General features: G+C 40.0%; 1 protein-coding gene across 2 annotated transcripts; it reads left to right on the top strand.

Moving 5' to 3' along the window:
- Positions 1-4,144: 4,144 nt before the first annotated feature.
- On the top strand, positions 4,145-11,064 carry LLPH (LLP homolog, long-term synaptic facilitation factor). Of its 2 annotated transcripts, none has more exons than XM_028111031.2 (3): positions 4,145-4,259; positions 6,204-6,423; positions 10,706-11,064. In XM_028111031.2, exons 2-3 carry the CDS (start codon positions 6,219-6,221, stop codon positions 10,873-10,875), a joined length of 375 nt encoding a protein of 124 aa, XP_027966832.1. In that variant the 5' UTR covers positions 4,145-4,259; positions 6,204-6,218; the 3' UTR covers positions 10,876-11,064. The 2 variants fall into 2 exon arrangements, with proteins under 2 accessions (XP_027966832.1, XP_027966833.1); XM_028111032.2 differs by lacking the exon at positions 4,145-4,259 and adding an exon at positions 4,266-4,356.
- The last annotated feature ends 14,177 nt before the right edge of the window (positions 11,065-25,241 follow it).

Genomic DNA, 25,241 nt, shown 5'->3' with positions numbered 1-25,241 from the left:
GTATATGAAAACTGATTCATTAAGTAATAAAGTTTGAGATTGGGCGCCTGGGTGGCTCAGTTGGTTAAGCGACTGCCTTCGGCTCAGGTCATGATCCTGGAGTCCCGGGATCGAGTCCCACATCGGGCTCCCTGCTCAGCAGGGTGTCTGCTTCTCCCTCTGGCCCTCTTCCCTCTCGTGCTCTCTATCTTTCATTCTCTCTCTCTCTCGAATAAATAAAAATAAAATCTTTAAAAAAATAAAGTTTGAGATTATAATTATTAAATACTTTTGTGACTTTCTTCGTATGGTATGTACTTCTGAGCTATTATATAGTATACTAGTAATATCAGTATTACTATTGTATAAAAGTGATTATAATAATAATTCTGATTATATGTAATATATATAATATTAAATATGTGATATAATTACTAGATTATATACTAATAATATAAATCTTACTATTCTTTATGGTATCTCATTTCTAAATCCTTGATTTAGAATCTCAGGTAGGAGATATCAAAATTCTGTTTTTCAGTTTTTTCAATCCTAAATTTGCCATATGTAGATTGTTCATCTGCAATTCAAAAATAATTTCTTGAGTAGATTAGACTGTCAGTTTATCTGTGTCTAGTGATTTTATCTAAATTTTTCCTTAATGTTAGATTTGATTTTGATTTTAAAGTACTTGTGTCCTTACCATTATAAAGTATAAATTTCCTTTTACTAGAAGATTTTGATCTTATTTATTATTTAGAAAGGAAAAAGTATAAAAGGTAAATTCCATCGAATTATTCAGCATTACATTAAAATGTTAATGACATTTCATTATATAGTGATGAATTAAAAATGAGATGTCTTCTTGAAAGTCAGGTATTTTGACATAAAACATGACATTATTAGTTTTTTTTAAGTACAGGTTCCATATAAAAATTATAGTGGCCAAGCAAACTTTTGCAAATGCCTTCACTGTATTAGTTTGCTAGGGTGCCATAACAAAGTACCACAGACTGGGTGGCTTAAACAGAAATTTATTTCCTCACAGTTCTGGAGGCTAGAAGTCTGAGATCGTAGTATGGTTTCTTCTGAGATCGCTCTCTTGGCTGGCAGATGGTCATCTTCTCCCCCTGTTTTTACATGGTTTTCTCTCTGTACTTGTCCGTGTCCAAATTTCCTCTTCTTACAAGGACACAAGTCATATTGGATTAGGGCCTACCCTAATGACCTCATTTTACCTTAGTTACCTCTGTAAACACCCTGTCTCCAAATATGGTCACATTCTGAGATACTAGGGCTTAGGACCTTGTAATAGTCTGAATGTTTGTTGTCTCCCACCCCCATTCCCAATTCACATATTGAAACTTAATGACCAGTGTGTTAGTATGAGGACGTGGGGCTTCTGGGTCATGCTTAGGTCATGAGGATGGAGCTTTCATGAATGGGATTAGTGCTCTTACAAAAGTGACCCCACAGAGATCCCTCACCCTTTCTGTCACGTGAGGTAACAGTAAAAAGACACAGTCTTCAAACCAGGAAAGGGCTTTTAGACACTGAATCTGCCAGCACCTTGATCTTGGACTTCCTAACCTCCAGAACTGTGAGAAATAAATTTCTGTTGTTTATAACTGCCCAGACTCTAGTATTTTGTTATGGCAGCCCAAATAGACTAAGACAGACTTCATCATATGAATCTCGGGGGGCACAACTCAGCCCATAACACCCACTAAGCATCATTTCCTAGCTATTAAGTTGAAATAAATTAATAATATAGATTTAGCCTTTGGTGAGTTTTAGATGTAAATTTGACTCCATCCTTATCAATTAATAATTGAATACTCAGTTGCATGATGCTCAGCTCAAGTTTAACGTAGTATAGTGGGTGAGAGCATTTAAATTGGAATCCTTGCTGTGCAACCAACTGATGATGTGACTTTTGGCAAGTTATTTATCCTTTCTTAGGTCTTTTGCCTCATCTTTATAATAGGAATCGTAATACCTACCTTATTGGACTATTATAAGGATTAAATGAGATGGATATGTCATCTAAACTAAGTGCTTAGTTAATGTCGCTACTATTAATTCTTATTGGCAGTCCAAAGGCAGAAGGCGCTGAATTGTGACTAGAGATAATAAGCAAAAACAGATGTGACATTTAAAAAATGTAAAACAATGCCATTCTTTTCAGTAAATTTTTTTTGGTTTGGAAAATAGTTTTTTAATAAAAATAATGTAGACATGTAATTCATTTATCTTTTTTAAAGGACTTAAATAAAATTTTAAAAATTGTTTTAATTTCTGATATGACAAATGTAATTTCTGAGATTGTAAAGAGATCACAAGACCAAGAAGTTTGAAAACCACTGATGCAGACTATTATATTTTATCAATGAACCATAATTATTCATACTTTTTCCTGTCGAAGAATTTTATATGGCTCCTTTTTTTTTTTACTGGCAAAATCAGTGCTGCTCTGTTTGTCCTGTGTGTGTCCCAGTGTGCATAGATAGGAGTTTGCCTAGATAGGGGAATATACCTAGAAGCAGAATTGCTGGATAAAAGGGTACCTACAACTTCAATTTCTTATAACAAGTAAAGGTGAAAACATGGAGACTCCAGAAATATATTAAAAAGTGGAATTAGCAGGACTCAGAGCGATCGGCAACTCCATATGCAAGGTACAAAGTATAGCCAGAGGTAGGAGGAAAACAGAAAGAGCAGTATCTGAGAACTGTTTTTACGGAATGTAATTTTGGGAAAGGTGCAGTGGGCTCTGTCTGCCTGCGTACATTCTTTTTTTTCTGCAGGCCTCCTCACACCAGGCTTTGATCCACTTGATGCACTTTGGGGGATTAGTGTGGTGGCAGCAGCCAGCTGTGGGCCTTGGAACAGCTGGAAATTTTGCTTGTTCATCTTTGTAGAGCTTTGCCTTGAAGTCTTCACCCCCTAGAACCTGGACAGCATGGAGTCACCATCTGAATCACAGAAGCCTTTGTAGTCCTCACTGAGTGATTATTCAGGTTGGGCGTTCCATGGGAGAGGCCTGACTGCAGAGGCCCTACTGGCTGGTGCTTGTTGTGTAGGATGCCCTTAAGGTGGGGAACCAGTGCAATTCTAGTCAGGTATTCAGTGCTACCCACTGTGCCTCCTGTCCCAGGGGCTTCTTCCAGCTTGGTGAGGGAGCTGAAGCAATGTTCCGTGTGACTTTTAAGCCTCGTCCCTCCATCAGGGGCTAAAGTTTCCTGAAGGCGGTAGTTTAGTTTCAGTCATCTTTGTATACCCATCATAGAGCCTATCACAGAGTGCAAGAAAGACCAAGAAAGAATTCTTGAGACATCTTTGGTGCAAAATCGTAGTTTTATTAAAGCACGGGGCCAGGACCTGTGGGCGGAAAGAGCTGCTGCACCGGGGTCTTGAGGAGTGATGATTATATACTCGGGAGTTGTGGTTAGTAAGGAAAAAGGAGTTGTTTTTTTTTTTTTAAAGGGAGGTTTCAAAAGAACTTTGATATGCTAAAGAGGATGGACCTCTAAGATACCTATAAGATACCAGAAGTCTTGCCATTGTCCAGTTAAGGTTCTTTTCCACTCTAGCAAGGTATTAACGTTAAGACCGGAGATTCCTGGAAGAATATCACACATGTCCCACCCAGGAGTTGGGGGTGGGGGGTAGGTTGCAGGGTGTCAGCTTATGCTTTGTCCTCAGCTTGCCTTCTGCTTCCTTATCAGTTTTGACAAATGGGTACATTCATGAGATCATCATTTCCCATTTTCAGTTGGGAAAATTTAAGGGCTTCAAAGTAAAGATGATTTCAGTTCCGATTCTCCAAGACCACGTGATTTGGGATGATTCGGTCTAAGGAAATCCATGAGTACCGTGTGAACCGTGATGCAGGACCTGAGATGTAAAGGTCAGCTCTGAGCTCACTACTTGGCAGGCAGAGTCACCAGGCAGGATCGCTCTCGGGGTGAGTGTCGGAGCTAACCGGCTCACGCACAACCCACCCGCTCCCCACTTGCTATTTTCCGCATTGTCCAAATCCTCCTTGGAAACCCATAGGGGAGGAGTCAAGCTCCAAAGTCACACTTCCATCAAAGGAAGTACGTCAGCGCCAGACTCCGGAAGGCCCCGCCTCTCAAGGCTTTCCGGGGCATCTTGGCTCCCGGCGTGCAGTGCGCCCGCCCGGGACTCCCAGGAGTTTGTGGAAGGGGCTGCCCGGAAGGCGGAAGTGCGTAGACTTCCGGTCAGCGTGATTCTCAGTGCGGCGTCTGAGTTTCCCGGTGAGTTCTCTGATTTCCCGGTCAAGTGGGGAATGGAACTTGGCGCTCGTTCCCGCCGTGGGTAGAGAATCTTGTTTCAAGCCCGATCCTTCTCTGGGTAAGATTGAGCCCGACGGAGACGCAGACCTGCTTCAGGGACGAGGGTCTCCCGTGATCTTGGGGGTGGCCCCCGGGCTTCCCTGTGCTCTGTGCGTGGTGGAGCCGTCCTTCTTCGGTAGTCTCGCTCAGGTTAACCTGGGCCCTCAAGATTGTTGTTTACCTCAACCCTTTTATCCCTGCCTCTCGAAGTTTTGGGTTGTTGTAGACAGGGGAACAGAGGTGAGTTGTGATGGGCGCCCAAAAACTGTAACTCCACTAGTTATCCATTCAACAAATGCACACTGCATTGGGGCATCCAACGGTGAACAAGGTCTATTTAGTTAGTCCCTGCCTTCGTGGAGCCCACAGTCCACCGGGCATGAGAGAAAATAAAGTAAATAACTTCAGATTCCTATTTAAAAGGAAAGAAAAGTGTGATATGGTGGAGAATAAAGGAGGGGAGTCTATAGGGGTGGAGGTCAGAGAAGCCCTCTCTGAGGTACTTGAGCGAAGGAGCAAGCGTTAGGAAGATCATTCGCAGGCATAGGAGCAGCAAATTGGAAAGGTGCTAAAGTGGACGTAGTTTGGACTTTGAAATTTTTCTTTTTTTCCAAAATCATGTCTTAATGTTTTATTTAACTGCTTGATTGTGTATAATAAATTGCACATGTTTAAAGTGTGTAATGTAATTTTTGATATTTGTATACAAACATCCATCAGCTTAATCAAGATAGTGTCATAAATCACTCCCAAAAGCCTTCCTACCAACCCTTTATAATACCTGTAATTCCTTCCCATTCCTTCTCACATCCCATACTGTCCCTAGGTTGTCACTGATTGAACTTTTTTCAGATGTAATTGGTACTTGGGGATGGAGGGGCATGGGATGGAGCTTGGAGCATGAGGTGAGACAGTTGAAGGAGGCAGGGCTAGGTCACAAATAATCTTGTAGATCATGAATATGAGGTGGGATGTCATTAAAGAATTCCATGGAAGAATGAAAAGCTCTAAGTTTTTAAAAGCTTACACTACAGGCACCTGGATGGCTCATTTGGTTAAGAATCCAACTCTTTGATTTCAGCTCAGATCATGATCTCAGGGTTGTGAACATGGAGTCTGTTAAGATTCTGTATCTCTCTCCCTCTCCCCCAACCCCCAGCTGGCACTCTCAGTCTCTCCCTTAAAAAAAAAAAAGCTCATACTAACCGCCATATGGAGTATTCAGGGCTGAGGCTAAGGGGTGAAGAACAGCAGGAGTGGAAATAGACAAGTTTAAAATAGCTACATTGAATTAAGGGGAGGATAATGAGGAAGACAGGTGGCATGTCCTATAGGCTTGGAGGAAATCAAGTGTAAAAACATTTGGGGGGCATGGATGGCTCACTCATTTAAGTCAGACTCTTGATCTTAGCTCAGGTCTTGATCTCAGGGTCCTGAGTTCAAGCCCACGTGGAGCCTACTTAAAAAATACAAAAAAAAAAAAAAACATGAAAAAACAAAAGCCAACCATTTTGTAATTTGAAGTTGTTGCATAAATATGAAGTGGTAATGCTCTTTGCATTTGGGGGGAAATTAAATTTCTGCATCTTGTATGGAAACTCAGGAGCTTTCAGAATTGGCCTGACTTATTGTTTGCCAGAGACTGTAGGGAGTTTGATTGGGTACTCTTGTTATTTAATGGCTGTATATGCCATGTTGACCTTCACATAATTTGTTCATTGTGCCATCATAAATCATGAACAGAGTGAAGAGTTTTACTTTCCGTTTGTTCATGTTTTGTAGAGATACCTTTTGACCTGGTTTTCCAAGGATTTACCTTTTTTTTTTAATGGTAAATTTTTGCTTTTGTATATGTATTTCTGTTAGCTTTTCAGGTAAAATATGGCTAAAAGCTTACGGAGTAAGTGGAAAAGGAAGATGCGTGCAGAAAAGAGAAAAAAGAATGCCCCGAAGGAACTCAGCAGACTTAAAAGTATTCTTAAAGTAGATAGTGATGTTTTAATGAAAGATGTTCAAGAGATAGCAACTGTGGTGGTACCCAAACACTGTCAAGAGAAAACTCAATGTGTGGTACAAGATGAAAAAGGTGAGTTTATGTGCTTTGTTTTAAAAATAATAATTCTATCATTTTCCTTTTGTGACTCTTTTTTTTCCCTCTTTGTCCTCCGATCTTTCCTGCACATGATTCTACGCTAAACTATTTTAAAGCCAGTTCTTGTGAGTAGGCATGTTTTGGATTATTCAGAGTGTGCCTTTGGTGCTTATAAAAGAGCCTGAGTGTCTCAGAAATACATAGTACAACAGGAGTAGAGAAACGTAGATACAGCCTCGTTGGAAGGGTACACTATTCAGTCAGGGACTAGGCAAGATAGGAGATCTTTCTTCATTTTATCCTTTGCAACATCTAGTACCCATTCAAAAAATCCTTATATGCCATTACATTATTTTCCTGAGAAGTCAGAGTTTCCCTGTATTCGATTTTGACAGATTCTAGGTACCTCTGTCTTAATCGTAGTCTGCAGTTGGAGGCTGTGTATATTACTAGTTTCAGCACGGGAAAAGACTCCTTGGGTTTCACATCCTATAACAGTTTGGCAGCAAACTGAAATAAGCGTGCATAATAATCAGGCTCTTAAAATAGAAGTATATTTATGTGGGGTCCAAGAAAGAGAGCAGCAACCCTCAGCCTTCGAATCCGAGAAGTTTTCCCTCTTGCTGATACTCTCTCAAAGGCCAGTTTCTCCATTTGTGTTCTGAATCCTCCATTCTCAAGGGCTGTACTCATGCATCCTGCTTATCAATCTCTTTTCTCCACTGGGTCATTCAAACAGCATAAATGTGTTTTGGAATGTCCCTTCTCAAAAAAAGAAAGAAAGAAAAATCCTTCCCTTGATCTCACATTTCTCAGTCTGTTGCTTTATTTCAGCTCTCCTTGAAACTTCTTAACACTTGTGTCTCTGTTTCCTCATATGTACACTGCCTCCGCCCATTTGCTCTTTTTTTTTGGTCATTGAGGTAAAAGTCACATAACATAAAATTAACCATTTTAATGTATACAGTTAGTAGTATTTAGTACATTGATGATGTTGTCCAACTATCACCTCTGTTTCCAAAACATTTTCATCACCTTAAAGGGAAACTATACACATAAAACAGTCTCTCTCTTCCTTCCTTCCCACAGTCTCTGGCAACCACTAATGTGTTTTCTGTATCTGTGGATTTACCTATTCTGGATATTTCATATAAATTAAATCATAACATGCGACCTTTTGTGTCTGACTTCTTTCATCTACCATAATGTTTTTGAGGTCCATCCATGTTGGAGCATGTATCAGTACTTCCTTCTTAGGGCTGAGTAATACTCCAGTTGATGTACGTACCACATTTTGTTTATCCATCCTTTGGTGGATGGCTATTTGGGTTGCTTCCACCTTCTGCCTGTTGTCAGTAGTGCTGCTGTGAACATTTGTGTACTTATTCTTGCTTGAATACATGTTTTCAGTTCTTTTGGGTTTGTACTTATGAATGGAATTGGCTAGGTCATTTGATAATTCTGTTCACTGGTTTTTATATCAGGCATGCCATTTTACATTCCCACCAGCAATGAATGAGGGTTCTTCACATCCTCGCCATACTTGTTTGTTTGTTTCTTTCTCCTTTCTTTTTTTGGGTAATTGCCTCATCCTGCAGGGTGTGAAGTAGTACTTGTGGTTTTGATTTGCATTTCCTCAGTGACTAATGCTATTGAACATGTTTTCATATGCTTGTTGGCCATTTGTATATATCATCTTTGCAGAACTTTTCAAGCCTTTTGCCCATTTTTAAATTGGATTGTTTGTCTTTTTGTTGAGTTCTAGTAGGAGTTCCTTATATATTCTGGTTGCTAGAAGCGTATTCACTTTTGAGTCTTAGATTTATTCTCTAGTTTTTTCTCCTGTTTTCTGTTTTCTCTTGTTATACTTTCTGATTTTCATAGCTTTATTATCTGTTATATTGATTTGTTTAGTTTTGCTATTGTATTTTTAATTTCTGAAAGTTCTTTTTTTTCTTCTTTCTTTGTTATAGCCTGAGGTTCTTAATGCATATATCTTCTCTGATCTCATTAAGGGTATTAATTATAGTTTGAGAAATTTCGATCTACTCTATGCATTGTCTGTTCTCTTGAGTTCTTCCCCCAGTGCCCACCTTCCATTCCATTATTTTTGTCTTTCTCTTTCATGTTGGAGGCTTTCTCCAATATCTGGTGATCAGTGGTTGTTTATATTTAAAAGTAAAGCACTGAGATGATGAATGGAAGCCTTCCAGGGAGGCTTGCAGAGTGATTGGACTGAACCCAGCTGGTTTTGTTGTGGAGGATCTATATCAGAAACTAGATCTCTTCTCTTCTGTCATCATCCTCAGAGAGGAATTCTCTCATCTCCTGCCCATGTCCATGTCTGGCTACCCTCCTTCTTGGAGTTTTTCAGGAACTCAATAGGGATAGAACTAAGGGTGAGGGAGTCTCTCCCATTTAGTAATCTACCTGTTTTCAATATGGTTGCTCATCTCTGTCCTCAGGTTCGCATTTCCCCTTATTTTGTTTCCTCATTGAGTTTCCTAAGCCACAAACCTAGTAGTTACCTTGATCTCTTTTCCCTTTATCTCCCACCTCTAAACCATTAGCACATCTTTAATACCTCCAAAATACAGCAGGAATCTGTCCATTTTCCTCCTCCTTTCATGTTTGCACTTTAAGATGACCATTATCCCTTGCCTGAACGAAGATAATAGCTTTTTTACTTCTCTCTTCAGCTCTTGCCCCCTTTCGATTCATTTTTGACATATCAACCAGTATAATATTTTTGGAATGTAAGGCAAGTATGGCATTCCCTTGTTTAAACATCTCATTGTCTTTCCATGTGCGCATCAGAGCCTACCAGGTCCTACTTAATCTGGTTCTGGTACTTTTTTAAAAAAATCCACTTAACACAGGCTACAGTTTGCTCTGTTATGCTCCTTTCAATAGAATTTCGTAAGCTCCATGACAGCAAGGAGCACATTTGGACCATTGTATCCCTAGAACCTAGAACAGTACCTAACAATCATTCAACAACTAGTTATTGAATGGCTGATACATAGCAGGCACTATTCTAGGCACTGAGGAAACATGATAAATATGGGAGAAATGGCCTCCATCCTGGTGGGATTTACATATCAGAGGAGACTAAAAGTAAACCAGATAAACAAATTAATATAATGTCAGGCAGTAGAGATCATGGAAGACTGTATACCCTGGTAAGTTCCCAGGGAGGGACATTCTGGGAAACATTCACAGCACATAGGTTGGTGATAGATGTACCGCAGCATGGCCACACTGAGCTTCCTGCCAGGTCTTCTGTTCAGTGGAGCTGGATCTCTGGGTGTTGTGGGTAAGAAAGAGTGGCAGCCCAGCCTATATCCTTTCCTTCCTTTTCTTTCTTTCCTCTCTTTCCTTTCCTTCCTTCCCTTCTTTTCTTTTCTTTCATTTCGTTTCGTTTTTAAGTAAGCTCTACCCCCAGTGTGGGGCTCAGACTCATGACCCCAAGATGAAGAATCACATGCTCTACCGACTGAGCCAGCTAGGCGCCCCTATAGCCAGGTTTTCTTTCTTTCTTTTTTTTTCTTAAAGTTTGTATTTATTTAAGTAATCTGTACACTCAACATGGGGCTTAAACTCAGGATCTTGAGGTCAAGAGCCGCATGCTCCTTCGACTGAGCCGGCCAAGCCCCCCATCCAGGTTTTTCTTTGTCATCTGCCCATCTCTGGCATCACGAGCTTGTTGCTTACTGCTCCACTTCTTCCAAGCACACTTCTTTGGAAGTGGCCAGCCATTCCTAATAGTTCATTTGCTTCTAAGTCCTGTCCATTAAAAGCGTTGTTGCTCTTGGTAGGCTCAGCTGTCTTTTTAGCTCAAGAAAGCACTTAATCTAAGAAATGTTCTCCTAACTCACATGCACTCACAGCCATACACTTATCCTTCATGCAGGGACTCAAACCCATACATCCTAAATGTACGTTTCCTGTTTAACTTTTACTGTTCCAAAAATGGACACTCATGACGACATTCTTCAGAAAGTTTCTTAGTCACTAAATGACATCTCTAGTTCCTTATAAATACTTTTTATGTCTTTCGTGGTTGTAGGAATACATGGGAGCATGTCTGAGTCCATTGAATGTGCTGTGAGGAGTGTTCAGTGTTAGTCAAAGAGCGTTCCACAGAAAAAGGGATTTTTTTTCTTTTGCAGTTTCAGGCCACTTTCAGTTCTCATGTTCTTACTGCATTCACATGCTTTTTCACAAGATCGTTTCTTCATTCATGAGCATGAATAGTTTTCTGTCTTTTATTCAGATGACGTGAAAATGGAGACTGAAATTAAGAGAAACAAGAAGAGTCTTCTAGATCAGCATGGACAGTACCCCATATGGATGAACCAGAGACAGAGGAAAAGGCTGAAGGCAAAGCGAGAAAAAGGGAAGGGGAAAAGCAAAGTAAAGGCAGCAAAGGGTCTGGCCTGGTAGACTCTTAAAAACTTGAAAACTCCTACATGGGACAGGCCTTTGGTTAGAATGCGTACATGGATTTCAACTTCCACCAAATGAAAACTTGGTTTCCATATTTCACTTGGCCTTGTTCTTCAATTCAAACTCAACTTAACTCCTCAACTTTGTTTTGGGAGCTTGAATAAAATCTTTGATGAATGAAAGCTACACCGATACTTTAATTGGATGCTTCCCAGTGTGCAGGGATTCTCAGACATTGCAATTCTATCAAGTGTTACTGTGGTTGTAACTGTTGGGTCTTAGTAAAGATAAAAAAAAAAAAAGATCAGGTTTGACAAATTTGAGGTGATTCAGGTTTAAAGAAAACTTTTATACAATTTAAAATAGAATGTCAGTGGATCTTATAAGCACTACTTGTTTGGAGTTTTGATTTTAATTTAGAATAAAAGATACTTTGTCAAGATCTTGAAGAGCTTTTCTTTAATATATCCTTTGGGTTTTCTAGTAGTAGAGAAGACCACCTTCAATTAAATTGTTAAAAAAAAAACAAGTTTTTTGGTAGAGTATTAACATCTACAAATTAGTATGCTCCATCTGTTTAGTAGATAGATCATCCTGGGAACTAGTTTAATGGTCTTAAGTTTTTATATTATACAGCCTAATATAACACAGCATTCCCCAGAGTATGTGTCTCAGAAGCAGTTTTTCTGAATGCATGGTGAAAAATATATTTCATAGTCACATCAGTTTGGGAAATACTACATACTTGGAAAAGTATTAGTATAGTATTCTAGAGATCTAACGGTAAAGAAAACTATTCAACTTTGACTCTTTCAAACTAGTGTTCTGAAGAATAGAATATACTCTTGGAAGTGGTGGTAAATGAGATGATTTTCATTAAGTCTGTCTTGCTACAGTTTACCAATTTCACTCTTGTTTAAATTTATTTTTAATTAAGGAATTTAAACTTTGTATTCCCTCTGAAATTTCACGGTAGTCCTTTTAACCATCCTTATATGTTCACTGGAAGAACATTTATTGAGTGCCTACTATGTGCTGGGATCTTTTCCAGGTGCTCAGGACACAAAGAAGGAGACTGAGGAGGTTTTGACCTTGTGAGCATCTACTCAAAAGAGGCTGCTAGCTTCAGAGGAAAACCAAGTTAAAAGTGAAGTGGTGGGGGGTGGGAGGGAAGGGGTGGTCGGATGATAGACATTGGGGAGGGTATGTGCTATGGTGAGCACTGAATTGTGCAAGACTGTTGAATCACAGACCTGTACCTCTGAAGCAAATAATACATTATGTTAATAAAAAAAAGAAGATAGCAGGAAGGGAAAAATGAACGGGGGGAAATCAGAGGGGGAGATGAACCATGAGAGACTGTGGACTCTGAGAAACAAACTGAGGGTTCTAGAGGGGAGGGGGTGGGGGGATGGGTTAGCCTGGTGATGGGTATTAAAGAGGGCACGTTCTGCATGGAGCACTGGGTGTTACGCACAAACAATGAATCATGGAACACTACATCAAAACTAATGATGTAATGTATGGTGATTAACATAACATAATAAAATTTAAAAAAAAAGTGAAATCTATTAAAGTCACTTGGTCATCAAGACACAGATTTATGCCTGGCATGCGGTAGGCTGTGACACCATATAGAGAGAAATAGGAGGACGTGACCTAAGTCTTTGAGGAGATTTGAATCTATAAAATTTAATGCCAGTAAAACCTTAAAATTATTTTATGTAATAGACTTTTTTGTAATAGACTTTTCTCAGTTTACTCAGTGATGAGTTCACCAAAAGGTTGGTGGATAATTTTTAAATACTTAAAATAGATTTTCTCAAAAGAAGCTAATAGAAAATGGTTGGAAAAATAAATGTTGTCCATGGCCTTTTTTGCCTTTTGGTATAGTTATGAACAAAAAATATTTTGTGAGGAAAAAGTAAATACATGTGTATCCATGAAATAAAAAAGTTGCTAACATTATAGCCACTGGCAATATCAGCCTAAATATACTAGCTAAGTTATTTACTTGTTATGCCATCATAGGAATTGGCTGCGTTATGATGTTACACACTTGGTGTTCACTTAAAATTTAGCAGTGTTGTCTGGTATTTTGTAGCTGCATTTGCTTTAAGTTGAGATCAGAGGCCAGTGCCAGGGATATGTTCATGTGTTCTGTGGCTGATAACTTCTAATTTGACTCCAGTGCTGGTAGCTTTGAGTTCTTATCCAGGGCCTCTTGATGTGAGGACATTCACTGGTTCGTCTAGTGATGAAATGTGTCTATTCAGGATTTCACCTAAAATAACAAAACCACTGCTGAAAAAGTTATTTGGGAGACATGCTCTCAGATGTCCTATGGCCTCTCAAAAGGTGGCTCTGAAAGAGAAGTTGTCTTGCAAGAGGGTGTGACTCGGGCCTCTAAAGCACCCTGAACTGTACGGCCAGCAAGATTCTTCCCACCTCCAAAGCTTGGCAGGAAATTGGGGCCGACATTCCAAAATGATTGCGGGGGTACAATCACTTGTTGTTGCTTTATTCTTAAAAGTCATACATTAAGGATAGCGTAGTCCTTTCATCTTTTCCATGATTAGCTTATCTTTTTTAAAATTTGTCATTTATTTGACTTGTGTTCCAGAGAATTGCTGTGAAACCACCAGAGGGAGCTCAAGCTAAGCACCAAATCATTTTTGGAATTAAGAGTGGGCTAACTCACAGGAATTGAATATAACATTTCATTTTTGTTTTTTAAGAAATTAAATTTAAAACAAGGGGACTCGAAATTGTTTTCACTCATTTGTTATCTGTTAAATAGGCCTTGGTCTATATTATTTAGTCCTAAACTCTCCAAAGTGTTGACTCACTTAATCTCACTTAATCCTCCCAGCAATACATTCTGTGTTGGGTTCAATCCATTTTGCAGGCTCAGGATTTATAGACCTTTTCTCAAATTTCAGCCTAACCCTCCCTGGGGCTCCCTAGGTACTCCTGTAGAATGGGCCGACCCAATTCTAAAGGTGTGGCCTGAGTCAGTGGTGCCAGTGTCCCCAATCAGAGTTATGTGAGCTTTAGTCAAAGCTCTAGGGTGGAGTTAAGTAGTGGCTTTGAACACATCTTTCTTTTTTTTTCCTAGTGTCACACTGATGTAGATATGATTGTTTCTCCCCTAGTTCACATGCTGCCTAGAATAAATATGCAGCGGAACATATTTGCTCATTAGGAAATGTGGGTATTTTCAAAATTTCGATTTCTATATCTGGGATACGATTTTTGGGAGTTGGAGAATTCAAAATAACTGGCTATAAGTGCCTTGGTTTAAATACCTGAAATGGATTGTTTGTGACCGTGAGGGTTTGGGGTGTATAGGTTAGATCAGGGAAGTGGTGGCCACAACATAAGTGGGAGGAGTCCAAAGAGATGTCAAGGAATTCCCAAATTTATAAATACTGCGATCAAGAAGCGAATGTTGGGCTGTTGACGCAGCTTGCTAGCTAACTTCTGATGCCACCTGGCAGAGTGATTGAAATTTGTGCTAGCCACAAGATAGGATCCCTTTTCCCTGAAATGCCACTGCAGTAGACACATACTAATCTTACAAGGGAATGTTGGGTGGGGAGGGGTGTGCGTGGAGAGCTGTTAAGGACTCATGCCAGGTCAAAGGCCACTGCTGTTCCCTGGGGCCCCGTGAGGCAGCAGGAGAGCCAGGGCCAGATTTGTGTCTACTGACAAAAACCCTGAATTTTATGTAGTTAAATGCCAATGGTCATCACCTATTTTAGAGCAGGAGAAAAATACGTGATGTCAAATTAGACTCATTTGGCAGAATAATAGTAATGATAATAACCAACATTTAGGGAATGTCGTGTTAAACGCTTTACCTATATTATTTAATTTAGTCCTTAAAACGATGCTGTGGGATCAATACTCTTATCCCAATTTCAGAAGAGGAAACAGCTTTGAAGAGGTAAGTATACCTGCCCAAAGTTATGCACCTATTAAGATGGGAGCAAGGCTGCCCTAGACTGTGGAATGAATGCCCCTGATGGGAGGCTTCAGAGAGACAGACTTTGATTCAATCTAAGGAAGAAGCTTCTAACCGAAATTGAAAATGGAACAGGCAAACTTCGGGGTACTAGCCTGTCAAACTAACGGGGGACAGCCACTTGGTTGGAACGTAGCAGAATGGATTCAAACGTGGTACTTGGAAATTGGGTTGAAAGCTGCGGAAGTTCTTTTAGCTAAGAAATGCCTTGCAGGAAGTTGTCATGTCTGAGATGTGTTGTGCTTATTTCACTCTTTATCGTCTATTGGTGCTCCACGATTACAGACTTAAGTTTATCTTTTTGGTGGGAATAACAAAATCTGAAATCTTAAATTTGTTAATGTTAAGTTTGGCATTTATTCCTTTAAGTTACACTTTCAAGTATGGAAAAACTTTTATAAACATCTGCTTTAAACAATGGGGTAAAGTTCACATTTCAATTTCAAGAATGGCATAGTTTTATAATACATTGTTTATAACATACAAAATGTATTTAATTTCCTAAAGTGATGACTTGTCTTGGCATTATGCTATCTTATGAAACACTTTCTCACTCTCATGTTGTGTCTTTATAGTTTTCAATATCGGCAAAACCTTTAAATGGTCTTAGTTGGGTGTTGTGTATCATTGTACAGTAACTGCTAGTACATATGGTATTTCTGATCCGTGTAATAGAGTACATTTGTCATGTATCTTGTGATCTGCATACCTTTCAGCTGTTACTTCATAAATCTGTTCCATCGGAGAACTGCTTTGTACAGCAATGGTTAGAAGCTGCTTTTAATAAACTAATATTTTGTGTCTTTTATATGTAATCAACAGGGAGTATTATAGACTTGTGCCTCTTTGTTGAAACATTCCACTAAACTTCTTTTCTCTTGACAATAATGGAAAAAATAGCTTGGGAAAAGCACAGATGTTCAAGAACATATGTTGTTTGCTCCTAAGTCAGCTGAAGATCTTTTGTATTGCTCCAAGGTTTTTTTGTTTGTTTGTTTGTTTTGTTTTTTAATGCTATAGAGAAGAAATAGTTTGAGATATGTGATGGCGGGGTGGGAGGCAGAGTTACAAATTTAAGCGAGAGACCAACGTTGGGTGCTATTTGTCAGAATTCTAAAATGCCTCACCTTACGCAAAGAGGTGATATTCTTGAGCAGAGCTGTAGGCAGTTGGCCAAAGATTGGTCATTCCCACATGCTTCCTTCCCTACTCAGCCATAAGCATTCTGCCCTAGTTTTAGTCTTTGTTCTGTCCCAAACTTGAAACTGACAGTGTCTTCACAAAAGCAGAGGTATTTAATAATTCAGGTAATCCCTTGAGTAATTGGATAGGAGCTATTGTCTTTCTTTAGCTGTAGAAATTTGCTCCATGAGTCAGCTCTCCGCAAACTAGGCAGTTGGTTATCAGTTGGTTATCAGTAACTGTATAGGAAAATATTCTTGGAAAATGCTAGTTTTTTTGCCATTCTGCTACGTTCCAACCAAGTGGCTGTCCCCCATTAGTTTGACAGGCTAGTGCCCCGAAGTTTGCCTGTTCCATTTTCAATTTCGTTTAGAAGCTTCTTCCTTAGATTGAATCAAGAAAAGGAAGCTATATACCTTAGGTGAAGTTGGTAGGGACATCCTGCATAAGCCTATGAATCTTTAAGAAGAGTTGCCATAAAGAGAATGGGAACCAGCTGTTCCAAATCTCCACTGACGAAACGGGTTTTAACTGTAGCAGGAGGGATTTGGGTTAAATGTAAAGAAGAACTTCCTGAATGTGAGTGTTATTTAAAGCCAAGTATGGATTGAAAAGAGGCTGTTGAATTGTCTCTGGAGGAGAGAGAGCATGCTAGAGAAAGAAATGGAAGGGAGCCAGCCGAAGAGCAGGAGATTCCCCCTCTTATTCAAGATGGTTTAAATGTAATTCTGCCCAATAGGTATGAGGGCTTTATTCTCTTTTCTCACACTCACATCTCAGGTTATGAGGCTGAGAAGGTCAGACCCGAAGAATAGACAGACTTCAGTCATTAGAACTAAAATGCCAGGGGGTGCCTGGGTGGCTCAGTCGTTAAGCGTCTGCCTTCGGCTCAAGTCATGATCCCAGGGTCCTGGGATCGGGCCCCGCATCGGGCCCCGCATCAGGCCCCGCATCGGGCTCCCTGCTCAGCGGGAAGCCCGCCTCTCCCTCTCCCACTCCCCCTGCTTGTGTTCCCTCCCTCGCTGTGTCTCTCTCTGTCAAATAAATACATAAAATCTTTAAGGAAAAAAAGAACTAAAATGCCAGAGAACCCCCAGGTCTGGATGTCCTTTTGGTATAATTCTTAATTGGAAGGCAATGCTAAGGTGTGACCAATGGATGAGGAAGTGGACCCATGGTTAATTTTCCACCCTTATCATTAAAGATCAGTGTACACACTGAGTTCACAGTGTGCCGGGGGGAATTTGACACTGAGCAATTTCTGGAAAGACAAGTGGTTGGTAGGCTAAGACTGCTGGCCTTGGGATGGGTTGGGAGGCCTGGGGAGCAGTACGGCTGCCATGTCACAGCGGGGCCTGTGCCAGCAGAATATTTTTACCAGGAAGTCTCCGGCAAGCCCAGAGTTTCAGATCTCACTTGGCACTTTGAATTCCAGAGAATGGAGACTAAGGTCAGGGAAAACTGACCTTTTTTCTTCCCTGCTGGCTGTCACCTGCCCCTGTCCCCACTTGACACTCCCTTGGCACCTCCCTTTTCTTTGCATATCTTTGCTTTCAGTCTTCCTCCTTCAGTCTGTTTTTCTTGCAAATTATTTTTTTAATTGTTTTATTTAACAAAAGTTTAAAGCTGTAAGTCAAACATTTTTTATTTACCTCTTAGGGGGAAAAATTCTACTAAGTTTAGTTTTAAGTGTTTCTTGTTTATAAATGATGCCAGGTGTTTTTCTCTGTGACCCAGTGACCATAGTAGAAATAGATTTCCTGCTTCTGTGCTGTTTCTCTCCCTCACTTTGTCTTTCTCTCTTCCTCTGTACCACCCCCCCCCCGCCCCTTTTTCCCCCCTACTTCTCCACTGTCCTCTTCTGTGTGGATATTATTTACTTTCCTCCTCAGGCTCAAATCACCACCCTTCCTGCCTCCTCTGTCTCCCTCCCTGCTTGGTTCCTCCCCTTTCCTATCAGTGTTCCTGCTCCTTATGGTCCTTTCCCTCTTCCTTTTCACCATAATTGTCCTAACCCTGTATAATTTTATATTCTGCTTTCTTAACTTCGTATCAGGAGGATTTTTCCCATGTCACTGAAAACTCTTGAAAAGTGTTGTTTGAAAAGTTCCCTTAGGGGCACCTGACTAGAAAATATGCTTTACAAAAGGGGCAGGCAAATGGGCTGGCCATTTGTTTTTTTAAATAAAGTTTTATTGGAACATAGCTACTCACTCGTTCATATATTGTCTATGATTGCTTTTGTGCTACAGAGGCAGAGTTGAGTAGTCATGAATGATACCCTCTTCTGGTCTGCAAAGCCTAAAATATTTACTATCTAGCCTTTCAAGAAGTTCGCTGAATCTTGCTTTAAAATATTTTTATATTAAAATATTTTTGTATTTTTGTTCTTTATTTGGAAATTCAGGTGATTTGGATCAGTTTTAGATCTCCCATCCCTACTTAATGAAATTAAGTCGCCTTTTATAATTGCACGTTCCCCTAAATTTCTTACTTGAAGGCAATGGTATCCAAAAGAAATAAAGAAAGCCTCATCCTGACCATCAAACAAGGTGGGTAACACCAGAGGGTTGTTCGTGGTGTGTTAGTGTTGAGGTGCGTTTCCCACCTTCCACCTCTGACTGGACTCTTTTTAGTCTTTGGGGAAAAAAAATTCCATTGTAAATATTAAAAGAAAATCTAACAGCTAACTTTTCTTTTATGTCTACGAACCGTTTTTGGAAATGTTAGATGCTAGAGAAAAGACTCTGTTTTAATTTAACATGGCACCTAGATTACTGGCCCGTAGAAAAGCATTCCAATTTAGTTTGATTTAGATGGCTCAATCTGTTGTTGTCCCTTATTTATTTATTTATTTATTTGAGCAGCCCCTCTCTTTAGAGAAAGGAAAGGAACAGAATTAATCTTGACAGTAGTCAGAATGTTACACTTGCACAGCTACGTGTCACTGCGTTAGGGTAGAAAAAGCCTGGTCTGAGAATAAAGACTTGGGCTCCTGGACTCTGCGGTGAACGCCTAGTATCTTGGGAAAATCAGAACCTCAGTTTTCCTCATCTGTTGAAAAGAACTCTGATGCCAGAGTTCTAGGATCAAGCTCCACTTTGGGCTCCCCGCTCAGCAGGGAGTCTGCTTCTCCCTCCCCCTCTGTCTGCCACTCCCCCTGCTTGTGCTCTCTCTCTGACAAATAAATAAAAAAATAAAGAGAGGGGCCACTAAATGAAGTGAGGGTGTGTGACTGGTGGTCTTTTCTGCGGGTCTACTTCAGCTGTGGTTGAGAACCAAGCCTTTCCCATTGGTGGCTGTGTCTCTTTGCTCACACATGGTGCCACATCTTTTAGTTGAAACAGAACGACAACAAACCATTCTCTTCCCTGGTGTCCCCCAGAAAAGGCTGTATCATTTTTTTGGTCTCTACTCTTGTCATTCAACCTGTGTGGTTGTCAATTTTATTTTCTTTTTATGACTTTTATTATTTTGTATAACTTCTATGGTTTATTATAATTTTTATTAATTTTTTCATATACATGAAAATAACATGTATCTGTTGTAGAAAACTAGAAAACCCAGGAAAGTCTCCATGAAATACAATCAGTCGTAATCCAAACACCCGGAGAATACATGTATGTGTGTATATTTTCATAATTGTCCTAACCCTGTATAATTTTATATTCTGCTTTCTTAACTTCGTATCAGGAGGATTTTTCCCATGTCACTGAAAACTCTTGAAAAGTGTTGTTTGAAAAGTTCCCTTAGGGGCGCCTGGGTGGCTCAGTCGTTAAGCATCTGCCTTCGGCTCAGGTCATGATGCCAGGGTCCTGGGATCGAGCCCCGCATCGGGCTCCCTGCTCCGCGGGAAGCCTGCTTCTCCCTCTCCCACTCCCCCTGCTTGTGTTCCCTCTCTCACTGTGTCTCTCTCTCTCTGTCAAATAAATAAAAATTAAAAAAAGTCTTAAAAAAAAGAAAAGTTCCCTTATATTCTATCTTGTGGGTAAACTGTAAATTTTCTTGTTTGCCTATTTTTGGGTACTTAAAGTTTTTCAGAAAAATTTTTTTTCGATAAAAATATTTCCCAGTAATATTAATGGTCTTACTAATCCTTATCTGATTATATTCTTGTAGGAGAGTTCTAGAAGAGAATAAAGTTTTCTTTTTCTTTCTTTCTTTCTTTTTTTTGAGGATGAATTTTCTTAATAAGACTCCCAATCCACATTGCCAAACTACTTTCCCAAAAGGCTGAAACAATGAATAATTCTTCCAGGAGTGTGTGTCCACCTGTCTGAGACACACGTGAAGAGCTGTAAATTAAGCCTTTTAAAACATTCCTTTCAATATGTCACTCTCCAGCTAGGAAACTTCCCGTGGCTGCGAGGTCAAATCTAAACTCCTTAGTGAAACTCTTCCATTTCTTCACTTGCAACTGATTTCTCAGCCACTGCGATCGGGCATCCGCCCCCATATGTCTGCCTGGAGGCATCAAAGAAACAGCCCTGGACTGGACAACGTGTCAGGAAATTAGGGTTCAGACCCCAGCCCTGCCCCTTTGTAGTATGTGACCTTGGACAAGTAACTTAATTTCTCTGAGCCCTTTTCCTCAGCTTTAAAATGGATATAATTAAAACTGACCTTGATTTGTGGGGCTTCTATGAGATAATATATGCAAGAAATGTTTTTAATTTGTAAATGTTAGGGGGTATATTGTTATGGAGACTACTCTTGGGGGTAAGGTGGTAGTCATTAGTGCTGTTCGCCAAATATTTCTGATTTCATTTAGGCTTATGGTAGAATTTCACTCCCCCTCCCCCCCTTAATTTGGATGTGGCCACGTGACTGACTTTGGCCAACACAATAGGAATGGAAGTGACGAGTGCACATACAGGCAAAACCTCGTAAGAGCTAGCCCGTAGACAGCAGGGCTGTTTCCCATGCTCTCTCCCATGGCAAAGGGCAATTCTGGAGGTGGTCGCTCCGTGAGCCTGGCTCCTGGACAGAGAATATCAGTGTGGAGAGGAATCCGCAGTCAACCAGTGATGGATGTGTAACTTGAGCAAGAGTAAGACTGGGTCTCTCTAAAGCCTGAGGGTGGGGGTTTTTGCGATTGCGCTCTAACCTGGTGGCATGAGCCGACTCTTGGTCCTTCTTCCTCTGTAAAATTTGGTATCACTGAGGTTCTTGAAGCCCTCTTTTCTTTTGTCTTGGTGCCATTAATTCTCTTGGTGTTTTCCTCCATCTCTAACCTATCCTCAGTCTCCAAAGCATTCTCTCCCTTCATTTTCCACTTAAGTGTGGGTATAAGATGAGCTCCTGACCTCATCATGTCCTTTTGGTATACGCCTACCCCGGCCAACTTGATTTATGTTCACAGTTTTCAATATTATGTCTCTCTTAACACTGTATGCTTGAAACAGCTTCCCAGTCTGAGAATCACTGGTCTACTCTTTCGTTTTTGTCTTGAGGGCTGGGACTCTAGATTAAATGAAATACAGGTAAAACACCTCCAGTGCTTACCTGGTACACAGTCAGTTTTCTGTACATGCAGTGGCTCTTTTGTTGTTGTATCTTATCTCCCTCCTTCACTCCTCAAGTGCTCCCTCTGGTTTCTGGTAAGATGTCCTTAGAAGTAGAAGTCCTATAGCAAAAACCTGTGGTAGGTCTAACATCACATTGCTGTCTAATACCCAGAGTGGAAAATTAGTACCCTTGCCCTAAAGATACTTTGCGCAGTGTTTGCTTGGTTTTTTAGTTGAACTGTTGCCTTTAGGTGAGTCAGGTACTTCTCTAAGTTTTTTTTTTTTTTTTTTTAGGATTTTATTTATTTATTAGAGAGAGAGGAAGAGCAAGTGAGAGAGCATGGGGGGGGAGGTGCAGAGGGAGAGGGAGAGAATCCCAAGCAGACTCCCCACTGAGCGGGAAGCCCAACACAGGGCTCCGTCTCACGACCCTGAGATCAGGACCTGAGCCAAAACCAAGAGAGGGACACTTAACTGAGCCAGCCAGGTGCCCCCAGGCACTTCTAAGTTCTTAGAGTCATCCTTACTCCGTACTGTTTTCTACACGGTTTATTGACTGACCCTGGGAGGAAGTCGACCTGCAGCAAACCTGCTCTGCTAATCGTCACTAATCTTCCCCTTGAATCTTCCAGCTCTACCACCGTCAGTGCACCTTGGTTTCCACTGGCTTTTCTCCTGACTATGTATTTAAAAATTTTTTTGAATTTTAATTTTAACTTTATTTTTAATTTTTTTAATAAAGATTTTATTTATTTATTTGGGAGAGGGGAAGAGCAAGCGAGAGAGAGTGCAAGAGCACGAGCAGGGTGAGGGTCAGAGGGAGAAGCAGACTCCCCACTGAGCAGGGGGCCCAACGCGGGGCTCGATCCCCGGTCCCTGGGATCATCACCTGAGCTGACTGAGTCACCCAGGCGCCCCCCAAAACCTTTTTTTTTTATTATGGTAAAATATACATAACATACACTTTACCATTTTAACCACTGTTAAGTGTACAATTCAGTGGCATTAAGTAGCTTCACAATGTTGTGCAACCATCACCACTATCAGTTTCCAGAACATTTTCACCATTTCAAAGAGAAACTTTGTCCCATTAAACAAGAACTCCCCATTCCATTCTCCCTTCAGCCTCCAGTAACCATTATTCTGTTTTGTCTCTATGAATTTGCCTATTCTAAGTATACCTCATACAAGGGGAATTATACCATATTTGCCTTTCTGTGTCTGGCTTTTTTCACTTGGCATAAGGTTTTCAAGGTTCATCCATATTGTGACATGTGTCAGAATTTCATTCATTTTAATGGCTGAATAATATTCTATTGTATGGATATACCACATATTTTTTTTTCCCTTAAAACGTCAGTGGTTACTTGGGTTATTCTACTGAGAATATCTTGAGGCTCAATGTGGTGCCGGCCGGTCCAAGTTCTCTACTCTCAGACAAACTTCTCCTTGAGAAGCATGTGGGAATGACCAATCTTTGGCCAACTTCTCCTTCTCCTTTGCCTGAACTCCTTTGCCTCAAAGTCATATACTGAGTGATGAAAATAATGGGGAAGAAGATCAGGAAGGAGCAGAGGGAGAGTTCACAGACTACATAAATGTAATAGTGATAGATTTTTATTTCTTTTTACAAAAAAATATTTAAAAAATTGCTTGTGGTTAACAATTATATTCATGTTGTAAGTTTCACGTTTTTGGTAGCTGATTTTGTGTTGTTTTTTTTTTTTTTCAATCCTTTTTGACTGCTACAAATAGTTTTTGTTTGTTTGTTTAGAAAGTTGGTGGTGGGACATACACAGAGCCTCTCAGTGCTTTAGTTAATACTTACTTGTGACATTTATTATTTTGTTTGGTGATTTAACTTCTGAATTTGGGGGGTTGTATATCTCATGTCTTTGGCGCTATGTTTTAAGTTTCTCCAGGGAGGAGACCATTCTATAGTTTGGCATACCCAGATAAAGAACATACATCTCTTAAACGACTTGATGCATATTTGGCTGTCCTTAAAACATTTCCTTTTAATTTGTTTCTTCCAGCAACATCCAAAACAATAGTACGCAGCTAGTAGGCATGCCATAATGCACTGCTTAACAAACTGGTTAGTCTATTGATTCCAGCTTTTCAGAGCCTGTTTTTCTTTTTATTTGACACTAGAATATTTGAAATATTCATCTTCCCTTATAACCACTGACATTCTTATTAGGATACATTCAGCACTGATCCTGAGCTGTAATACAAAGTTATCAGTTTATATCAGCCCTACCAATGGAAAAAAAATTCAGGGGCAGAGGATGAAGTTCCTCCTTACTAAATTTTATCTTTGTCTGTGGGCCTGTGTTCATTAGCATCCCTGGTTTATGTAGTAAAATATTTTACTGCTTATTATAGTATCTTAATTCCCTGAGATTTACCAAGGACAAATGTGATCTTAGTATTATATTGTATTTCATTTCACAGGTTTGTTTCATAACCTCAGTAGTTATTTCTATTTGCAATTCTGTTTCCTTTCTAAATGTGTTAATAAAATGCTTGCATTAAGATTGGCTTGACTCCAGAACCTGATATGGTCATTCTTCAAGTAAGTGATAAAACTTGTGACAGTATAGCTCTTGGAGATCTTTGGATGCATCCTAACTATACAAGTGGGGAAACTCTTAGTTCCTTATAGAGTTAAATTAAGGTCAGACCTGGTTTCCGACACGAAGTTCAGATGTATTGGCAGATCCCCATGCTTGCATTTATTATACTGTAATTTGGGGCTTAAAGAGTTATATCCAGTCCATCCCCAACATCTGGATAGTGTTTATAACGATCACATTTGATCCTAATGTAATTTTGTTGGGGAATTCACTAGAATTCCTCTGTTGGCTACATTACAACTGAACATGAGATCTGCTAAAATATTACCAAAAACTAGTGAATATCCATAGAGAATACAAAAATAGATAGATTTCACCCCCCATCCCACCCCCCTGCATCATGTTCATCTATCTGGGCTTCCTTGTCTCCATTGATAAAAATAGGGGTGCTGTTTTAACAGTGGCCAACATTTGTCAAGGGTTTTGAACCTGGAGAAGCAGAGCAGGCACAAAAATCTTTCAAGGATGATTATTGTACACGTGCAACCACAAGGGCAGCATCATAAGACTCAACAGATACGGATGACATGAGCTTGATGGGGATTTTTCCTTTCATTTTCATTTTGATTTAGATGCTATTCCTTAGGGTTAGGAAAACATCTCTTGGAAAGTAGAGCCAAAGGATTGGTTTTAACCACCCTGCCCTATCCCCCCATCAATGGAAGCCCCAAACGAATCAAGTTGGGCCTTTTAAGGCCTGTAAAGGGAGCCTTCAATTATGTGAGGGGGACGTGGGGGAGGGTACATGGGAAGTTTGGCCATGCAGTTTCAGGACCTCCCAGCCCTGCCAGCAGGAAGATTATTAGCATATTTCATGTAATTTGTGCATAGCTATGTACCCTTCCCATGAAATAATTTTAACACTAAAAAAGAGACAGATGGGAAAAGAAAAAGACAGATAGGGAAGGACAGAAACTGTAACAGTCTTTAGAGAGGGAAAATTATTTCATTAAATCTAAACAGCATATGCTTTTCTGATGTATAGCATATGCAAGTCTATGCAAATTA

This window comes from Eumetopias jubatus, unplaced genomic scaffold, assembly GCF_037043125.1.
Source record: "Eumetopias jubatus isolate StellerSeaLion01/CBP00866 unplaced genomic scaffold, mEumJub1_p1.0 scaffold_8, whole genome shotgun sequence".
In the NCBI taxonomy this organism is placed as follows: domain Eukaryota; kingdom Metazoa; phylum Chordata; class Mammalia; order Carnivora; family Otariidae; genus Eumetopias; species Eumetopias jubatus.
The sequence above is the reverse complement of the archived record's forward strand: the minus strand, read 5'-3'. Positions and strand labels throughout refer to the sequence as shown.

What these genes read in the sequence shown, in the direction of transcription:
- LLPH (XM_028111031.2), top strand. Translation starts at nt 6,219, where the DNA reads ATGGCTAAAAGCTTACGGAGTAAGTGGAAAAGGAAGATGCGTGCAGAA. An exon ending in TGTGGTACAAGATGAAAAAG is followed by an intron (nt 6,424 to 10,705) that starts GTGAGTTTATGT and finishes TCTTTTATTCAG; the next exon opens with ATGACGTGAAAATGGAGACT.